This window comes from Penaeus chinensis, chromosome 1 (genome assembly GCF_019202785.1).
Source record: "Penaeus chinensis breed Huanghai No. 1 chromosome 1, ASM1920278v2, whole genome shotgun sequence".
Classification (NCBI taxonomy): domain Eukaryota; kingdom Metazoa; phylum Arthropoda; class Malacostraca; order Decapoda; family Penaeidae; genus Penaeus; species Penaeus chinensis.
The window spans coordinates 32,933,741-32,943,740 of record NC_061819.1 but is presented as its reverse complement, the minus strand read 5'-3'; the positions used below and the strand labels follow the sequence as shown (position 1 = coordinate 32,943,740).

Here is a 10,000-nt window from a genome sequence, read left to right as displayed (position 1 = left end):
GTCCTAGCATTGGGCACTCAGAGGTACTGTGATTGCATATAACATACACCTGTGATATGGTCAGTGTAATAGACTGAAGAGAAAGTGGGGTTTTCCAGATCGTCATCCATCTGTCAGATTAGTAGATTATATTATAATTATTATTATAATTATAGACATTATAATTATTATTACATTAAAACCATTATTAATAGTAATATAATATAAAAGAGAATATTTCCAAAAATCAAGGAGAAAGGTGAGATATTTAGTTCTAGTAATTGACTGCTTGGTGACTAGGCTAAGCACTTATCGATCCATCTATATGTAAAGACAAGTAATCAACTTAACTCAATGTGAGCATGACCTGTAGGTACATGTCATCCCCAGCAGCATTGGATTAACATAAAGTAATGAAGGCCTCTATTTTATCTTGCCAAAATATATAAGATTGAGATTTGTTGGCCTCAGCCAGGATATGAGGTGCAAGGGCTTTATTAATCACTTGACACTTCACCACTATCATGCTAGACTTCAGACAAAGCCATCCATCATAGATCAGGGAAAAAAATCCTATTTTGAAAGCCACTATGAATATCTTCTAGATATTTATTTTGCAAGTTTCAGTAGATCAGGACTTGTAATATTGTTAAATTTTTGTATTAAAGGATTATTTGATAACCATATACCTTTACAGTGTGTACATGAGGAAAGTTTTTTTTTCAGACTGGTAACTTTAGGAACCAATAGTCATGATATTCTATATTATCTATATTTCCATAGTTCTAATTAAGATCTGTTTTTCCTTTTTTCTTTCTCTATAAACATGACAAAAAATTATACCATGATCAACAAAAAAAGTGTTGAAAAGGTGACTGAAAAATTTACTCTACACAAAATTATTTTATTATACACAAGGACTTGCCACATCTAATAAATTGATTTCCTTTAATATTAATTTTTCTTCCCACATACAGAATTTAACATCAATCCCATGATGTCGTATAAGCAAAACATACAATATGAATAAGGCGAGAAAATTTCTACTTTACACATATCATTAGAAAAGTTTTTATTTTCAGGGATGGGTAAAAGGAATAAGAAAGCAGAAAGAGCTATCTTTTATAGACATCGATGATGGATCAAGTAATCAGAAACTTCAGGTAAGTGTAATATTTAGCTGCAGAATAATGGCAGGACTATATGTGTCTTTGATATAGTTTGTGATATATAGTGGTGTTGTAGTTGCATTGTACTATTACAGACTGAACCTCAGTATTCCTGTATTCACAGGTCATGTACCTCTGATAGTTCAAATAGTTGCTTTCAGTCTAAAGGTCATTAGTTTGCATGAGCATCAGAGTTAGGATGAATTCCTTTTGTATCATTTCAGTTCAATTTCAGACTGAAATATGAATTGATAATTTCTGGTTCAGTGTTGAACCAGAGGGCTGACTGCTGGCAGTTAAATACCAATGAATATACCAACAGGTTGAGCAGGCAGGGTTAATAAATCAAGGCACCATTAGTTTTGGTCTTAAAAGTCAAAAGATGTAAGCAGATTACATCTAGGTCTAGAGACATAGCAGCTAAATTCACAACAATGTCTGACAAGGCCAGAAAGGGCTTGGGATGACCATATATTTTTCCCCATGCCATCTCAGCCTGGCACAATGACAGCAACTCAACTTGTAAGTCTTAAATACTTTTACCTAAAACATGAATTATGCAACAGTTCCTTAATTAAATGGAAAGTAATTGAAGTCAATAAGTTTACTTGAGTATAGTTTAAGCTATTTTTTGTATGGTAATTAATTTGCATATTCCAGCTTAAGGTGCTGCTTTGTCAGTTTAATTCAAGTTTAATTAGATCCAATGGCATTCAGTTTACTGCATTTCACTCAGATTCAGTTCATGATTGACCAGATAATCATTCCTAAGCCATCTATGGCACCAACACAGCTCCATATCATTGACATCTTCCATAATGATTAATGATTATATTACTTTGCCTTCTTTACTAGATTTTAAATGCTTCAGAAAGTACACCACTCCATCAGCAGTGAGGTTCAGCCTGTACCAGAATGTTTTTGCATAAAGTTGTAGCTTGTTTTCTAAGAGATCATGCAAAAAATATATTTTACAGCAGAATTTGTAGTTAAAATGTTTTTTGCAAGACAAAACTACATACCAGGTAGAAATAAAATTATATATGAATAAGGTCATACAGCTGTATATGAACATGAACAGAAAAATTAATCGAATGACAAAAAGAAAACAGCAAGATTTTATATAAGATATGGAGAAGAATACAATGAATAAGCTACACAAAAACATTAAATGGATTGTATTTGGACTCAAATACTGAGAAAATAAATTCTTACCAAGAAAGATTGTCTCTGTTATATCTTTAAAAACTTTTGCATTTTACTGCAGATTGTGGTGCCAACAGAGAAGATTCCTCCAGGAGTTGGGTACCACACCTCAGTCTCTGCCTTAGGGTACTTTGCAGGCTTCTCAGCATAAAGGACAAAGTGTAGAGCTCATAACAGAAGTTATAGAAGTGAGTATATTGCCTTTTCTTCTTCACTAAAAGCTCACATTGTCCACATACCCAAGAGTGAAATAGAATATTTTATAGTATATATTCATATGTGTGTTTGTTTGTGTATAAGTATATATTCATTTATTTATGTATTTATTTATTTATATCTCTATGTACATATAATATAAATCTATACATGTATGTGGGATAACATGGTATGAATTTAAATTTTTTCATCTATTTTAACTAACCCATTACTGTTTTGTAGTTAATTGGTGGACCACAAATAGAGAACTACCCTTTTAAAGCTAGGAAGAGGCATCCACAAGATTATGTTCGCCAGTTTTTACACTTGAGAGCAAGAACTAACACCTTTAGTTCTATGCTGCGAGTGAGATCACAGGTATGTAAGTTTATGAAATTGTTTCATTTTATCTAATTTTCTCTCATCAGATAACTGGATAAAGAATTTCTCATCACTGAAAAATACTTAGTTCCTTTGAAGGTGAACCATTTGCTTGTCCTCAGCATTTTAAAATTTGTTTTGTATTTAGAGGTAATGGCCAAAGTATTTAAAAAAAAAAAAAAAAAAAAAAAAAAAAAGTGCTAATTTTTATCAAAATTTACTCTTTAGTATCATATGATAAATATAATCAACAGTTGAAATTAAAATGATGAGTCCTTTTGGCAGCATCAACCACAGATTTGACACAGACACATTTTAGGAAAAGAGCAAGAAACCGTGATTCTGTCACAGGACTTCCTCTTCTTGATTTTCTCTCTTGAGTATCCTGGCACGACAGTCTCTGTTTCTTGATTTTTCATTCATTCACTCTCTCTCACATTTATTCATTATTTATTCTCTGTTAATCTCTATTTTTTGCTTTTTCCAAGCCTTTGATTATTAGTATGTTCCTCTTTCTGTCTGTCCAGCCAACCCCAGGCATCATTAACTTCCAGTCCACTGCTCGATCATCTGAATTTCCAGGTTCAAGCTGATAGGATTCCACTCTAAAGTTACTCTGCTGCACCTCAAATTGTTCTGCTATATACCTGCCATCATCCATAATACCAAATTACCTTGTATTTGCCTATATTTGACAGGGGGGCAAAAAGCCAATGACAAACATTATCTGGAAAGCAATGATTGTAGCAAATAGAATGATTGAGGTTAAATTCATCTATTGATTTGTTAAGTGATACTCAAGAACATTTGATAACTTGGGTTACCGATTGCTGATAATGTTTTTTATTATTATTATTATTATTTTTTTTTTTTTTTTTTTTATTATTATTATTATTATTGTTAAGGAACCTACAAAGTCAGTGTGTATTTTAGATGGATGTGAATGTCTATAGTGTATTGTTTTGACAATTTTTAAAGTAGGGTTATTGTGATTCTGATATCCATATCAATGGTTTTATACCATACTATATGTATATTAGAATATGCTAAAATCACTATTCCATACTCCATCATGCAAGATACAGATTTAACTGTATTTTGATGATCCTTTTGTATACTTTTTTTCTTATTTTCCTTTTTTTTCTTTAATTTTGTATATCCTAAAGCTTATGAAACCCAGGAGGTGAACAAACTAGTATATATACTATATGGGTCTTTTTCATAGCATCTTTGATGAACTTACAGTATGTATTTGTCTAAACATTTCCAATTTAGACATGTATCAGAGCCTATATATAGCTATATATATTTATATAGGGCCAATGATTTTCCATTCCAAATTTGATAACATTTCATCATTTTGCAAGTTTTGCCTTATTTCTGTATCAGCTGTTGTGCTCCTTTTTTACATGGATTTGCATACTGAATTATGTTCAGGATACAAAATCGTGAAATACACATTTTTTGTAATCTTATTTCTTTACAGGCAGCCTTAACTCTTGTTTAGAAGAAAATTACAGATTTGAATGTTATGTTTTAACCGGTTTTAGCTTTTGTTTCAAATTGTAATTCTATGAGAATGACACTTGACTTCACTTGATTCCACATTTGATATTCATCTGATACTGCAGTCTAATATTTTATAATGATGAGTAGTCTGTATTAAATATTATGTATGCCTTATAGTATTTCTTTTTCTTTTCATATTTGGAAAAAAAATATGTAAATAAAATAAAAGGCAAAGTTGGCAATGCAAGAGTACTTCAACAAGGAACATTTTATCAACATTGACACGCCAATTTTGACAGCTAATGACTGTGAAGGTGGTGGAGAAGTATTTATGGTTCAGGTAAGATTTCACCAGTTAATTTGGATTTTGTCTTCTGCTATTATGAAAAAAGTGGAACTATAATGTTGCAGCCTACATGTACTATAATCAGGTTCTGGTCTTGTTAATGGTTCTAATGCGATCATTTCCCTCAGCCTCTCTTTGCAGAAGTTGGTTTGCAGGGGTCACTCTCAACAAAGTATTTTGGCCATCAAGCATATTTGACAGTATCAGGCCAGCTGCATCTAGAGGCCATGGCAAGGTAATCAGCTGATTCTCTAAATTCTCTACATAAGTCTGTATGAAATGATGAGGAAGAGTATGCTAGTATGAGGATCCCATTTACAATGCTTAACTTTCATATTTCATGGAAGATATAACAAAAATACAAGAAATATTATTTTTCTCTCTTTTTTTCTGTCCATTGTAGTAATGGCGATGTTATTCTATAATTCTAGTGGCTTATCGAAAGTGTACAATTTCAATCCAGCTTTCCGAGCTGAGAATTCCCAAACACGGCGACATCTTGCTGAATTCTGGATGGTTGAAGCAGAGGAAGCCTTTCTCAGTGGGCCAGAAGGTCTACAAAAGCTCATGAATAGAATAGAGGACCTGTTGAAAGCCTCCCTGCAGTGTGTTCTTGATAAAAGTGAAGAGGATGTATTTGCTCACTGGAAACAAAATGAATGTACGGAAGTAAGTACAAAGTAGCAGTGCAGTAGTAGTTTTCTTTTTTAATTTCTATAATGTTTTAGTTATATATATATATATATATATATATATATATATATATATATATATATATATTTATTTATTTATATATATATATATATATATATATATATATATATATATATATATATATATATATATATATATATATATACATATATATATATATATGTATGTATGTATTTGTATATATGTATATTATATCACATTATTAAGAAATAAAATGATTTTATGCTATTTTTCTCTGTATTGTATTTCAACAGATACACTGTAGCTCAATCCAGTGGACAAGTGTTTCATATGACCAGTAAATTTTGAACATGTTTAATTTTCTTTTCTTTTTTTTTAATTAGAAAACTTATATGGCACTTTATGAAAGCTTGTTTATGAAACTGACTTTTCATGTTTATAGGTTTCATGAACATGGATGCAGAAGTTTTGTTATAAGATGATTATTTCCTTCAACCTGTCTATACCTACACTCCTGCCTCTAGCACCAAATACTCTTCTTTCTTACAGGAATTAGTGAAGGCAGCATTGAGTCAGCCTTTTATCCGCATGACTTATGATGAAGCTATGACTCTCTTGCAAGAAAATTCTCAACACTTCCAGACAAAACCAACTTTAGGGGATGATCTTGGGAAAGAACACGAGTTGTTCTTAACTAAACACGCAGGCAACAGACCTGTGTTTGTGACCGACTGGCCCAAGAAAACAAAGGCTTTCTACATGCGAGCCAGAGATGATGATTCTGATGTGGTTAGTATTTGTTTGCTTGATTTTATTCAGATTAGTTTGTGTCCTTTTTTTTTTATAACTGAAAAATAGGTCTTTTGAAGTATAAATAAGCAAAATTATTTTAGGATATATGATGGAGGCTGTTAACAAAGTGAAAAGGGTAACCAATATCCGTGTTACTATATTGAGTAAGGTTACTAAATTTGATCATTGATACTTGTGTCTAATTCTTTACAATCCTTGTCTTGAAGCCAATCTTTTAAAGTCCTACCAGGGCACAGAAAGAACGAGAATAAAAATGTAGTAACAGATATTTTAATGTCAACTTTTTCTCATAGGTAGCACAATACTCAGTTGTTAATTCATGATCGTATTTGCAGTTTGAATTCTGATGTATCTTGACAGGTTCTGGGAGTGGACTTGCTCTTGCCAGGCATAGGGGAGGTGGCAGGAGGTGGCCTAAGAGAGGACCGACCTCAGATTCTTCACAGAGAGCTCGATGCACGCGGGCTCATAGACAACCTTCAGTGGTATCTCGATCTGCGCACTCTCGGAGGTGGAGCTCCCTCAGGCGGATTTGGCGTCGGATTTGAAAGATTTCTGCAGTTCGTACTTGGTGTAAATAATATCAAAGATGTCATTCCGTTTCCTAGGTGGGGAAAACACTGTTCTTGCTAATGTGCAGATATTTTCGCCAAAATGTAAATATTGTTACACTAGTCACTTTTTGTAAACATGAGGAGGATGAGCTAATTAAACAAATAAGAAGGAAATTTCTTTGGTATCCTTTCTTTCCTGAACTAATTTCATGTTTAAAAAAAATACTATGTGTCAAAATAAAAGATCAAATTTTTAGAATTGCCATTATTTTGTCATAAAAGGAAGGCAATAGCAAACATTCACAGCCCCCAACATGGATGAAAAATAAATACATTTTATTTGGTTTAACACTTACATGAAGTGAGACTGATGGCTACACACTGCCTAATTTTCCTATTAACCTGTAAAATAAATAGTGATATATTAAAGAAAATTCTGAGAACTCGGTGGCATCTTCTTTCTACAAGTGTCTTGGTACTGCACATATTTCAGATTAAATTGAAGATTACTTGAAATAGGGGAGACCTCCTCTGGCAAACAATTACTTTTAACTTTATTAATGCTATTAGTTATAAAATCCAGCTTCATCTGAAATATCAAATTAAAAATATCTTCTGGAGGAATTTCAATAGGAAAAATGTATTTGTAGAAGCTAATTAACCTTCAATTAATACAACTATTCAAAGACAAAAGGTCAGCCAAGAATAATAATGACACACAAGTAAATACAGTAAGATTTTAGTCATTTCAATTAAGTGATCATATAAGGTAGTATCTTCCTAGTTGTTATAACATAATACATACAGAAGTAAAGTAAAATTGTTAATTTGCAAATGAGTTTTGAGTGTTGCCCCCCTTCTTAGTTAATGGAAACAGCAATTAATTTCATTTATTTTCTAATGGTGTGGGGACTGATTTTCTTGGACTTTGGACTCCCCGATGGATGCTTCCCTACGGGTTTGCCTTGGGTTAAGTAGTCACTCTCTTCTGCTTTGCTTGGATCCCCCGAAGGCCAACATGAACTCCTGGCTGCCTGTACCCCATCAACATCCCTATGGCTCTGAGAGGATGAAAAAGCATTCACCATATTCAAGACTTTCTCCTGAATATACACCATCATCCCATGATGTTAATGCCCTAAGCGTGATATTGACCATGGCTAAGATTATGGAACTTCACCTTTTCCTGATAATAAGATTTACTGTTAATCATTAGGCGATGATGAACACCGTTCTGCGACTGAGACATGTTAAGTATATTTACAGCAAAATACTGCGTGAATCCCTATCCAAACATGCAGACAACTATAACAGGATCAGAAGACGGCTATCAACGTAAGAGGCTCAGGTAATCTGAGGGTTGCCAAGAAACCCGTAAGATAAAAGTTGTTTTTTCAGAAACAGGCCTTGATAATGCATGGTGTTACTTTAAAATCAGAGGATTCTAGGATTTCCAGTGACGGAATACGAGGTCACTGAGTTTCACCAAGGAGCGAAGAAACTTTGATGGCAGACGAGTAAAAATATCTCCACGACTACTGCGATAAAACAAGATTATCCTTTTAGGCTTTTCTATCATGTACGTCCTGGGTTCCATCACATCGTATTACCATTCGGAGCTTCTTGCTTTAGGAAATTAAGCCTGTTTTGAGTGGATTTCTTACAGTAAATAATTGCATATAGAGGAAAACAACAATGCCAAAATCAAAGAAAATCACTCTACAAGACCAATTCTGTGACATTTTACCATAAAATTAGTAATTTAGGAAATATCGAGGGACATGTAAGTGCAGTCTTTTTTTTTTTTTCAATATTTAAAAAGAAAACAGTATGGCCGAATCTGTCTCCTTTTCGAAGGGTCCATATGTCATGTTCATGCAATAAATCAAAGTGTTGTAATTTGTTTAATCAAAAAAACTATTTCCCATGGACTAGTTTGGGTCTGCATCACGCCGTTACTTCAAGTGCCAGAGGCACGGTACTTATTGTAATCCGTATGCTCAAGGCGGGCTATATGACCTGTGATCCCTTGCTCATTTATTTGTTTAAACCACTGACCATTAACCATTATGCTCAAGGCACATATGGATGGCCAGGGGGGAGAGTACGATGGTGTCCCAGCTACACCAAGAAGCCTCATGCCCGGGGCATGAGGCTCAATGTCGACTCACAGGCTCCCCAGGAAATCATATTTTCGGAACAAAGTGTTAAAGGTCTACTAAGATATGAAAGGCTGCCGAAAAAAAAAAAATCTGCACACCACTGAAAAGGGGTTCTTGCTACTTGGGGAAGTACCAAGAGATCAACAGCCTCATACCACCAAGAGGGATCGGGATATGGATTTAACATTCTTGACCGCTGTCCGTTGAGGAGGGGGGAGGGGGGAGGCAACACAGGTAGCTATGACGGAAGCGACCCTGGCTGCCTCAGTGCTCAAGGAGAGTAATCTGCATTGAACTAGCTCTTGCTCTCAATATATGTATGTATATGCATATATATATATATATATATATATATATATATATATATATATCTTATGTATATACATACATACATATATATATACATATATATATATATATATATATATATATATAAAATGTATATACATACATATATATAAATATATATATATATATATACACACACACACATATGTGTGTATGTGTATGTATGTATGTATGTGTATATATATGTATATATATATATATATATGTGTGTGTGTGTGTGTGTGTGTGTGTGTGTGTGTGTGTGTGTGTGTGTGTGTGTGTATGTGTGTGTGTGTGTGTGTGTGTGTGTGTGTGTGTGTGTGTGTGTGTGTGTGTGTGTGTGTGTGTGTGTGTGTGTGTGTGTGTGTACATATATATATATATATATATATATATATGTATATATATATATACTTTTTTTTAACAACCATGCATTCCACTGCAAGACATAGGCCTCTCTCAGTTCACTACTGAGAGAGGTTATATGGCAATGCCACCCTTGCCTAATCAACCGCGGTTCGGCGCGCTAACACTTGTGCCACGGCAGCGACTTCCCCTACGACACCTGCGTTTGACTTCTCAAGGCGACATGTCGTTTTCTAGGGCTTGAGCAAGCAGTCAGAGCGAAGGTATTTTTACGACTACCGGAATTGAACACGGAATGAACTACTGGACTATCGCGGC

General features: G+C 33.9%; 1 protein-coding gene across 1 annotated transcript in view; it reads left to right on the top strand.

Annotated features, from left to right (window-relative positions):
* The window catches only part of LOC125038388 (probable asparagine--tRNA ligase, mitochondrial), a 7,706-nt gene extending 705 nt beyond the window's left edge, over positions 1–7,001 (top strand). The window contains exons 2-10 of the mRNA XM_047631926.1: positions 1,062–1,142; positions 2,416–2,480; positions 2,515–2,542; positions 2,793–2,927; positions 4,669–4,779; positions 4,914–5,020; positions 5,217–5,454; positions 6,010–6,249; positions 6,634–7,001. Of these exons, the coding sequence (XP_047487882.1) occupies positions 1,062–1,142; positions 2,416–2,480; positions 2,515–2,542; positions 2,793–2,927; positions 4,669–4,779; positions 4,914–5,020; positions 5,217–5,454; positions 6,010–6,249; positions 6,634–6,906 (1,278 nt within the window). The 3' untranslated portion in view covers positions 6,907–7,001. The remainder of the gene's footprint in view (positions 1–1,061; positions 1,143–2,415; positions 2,481–2,514; positions 2,543–2,792; positions 2,928–4,668; positions 4,780–4,913; positions 5,021–5,216; positions 5,455–6,009; positions 6,250–6,633) is intronic.
* The last annotated feature ends 2,999 nt before the right edge of the window (positions 7,002–10,000 follow it).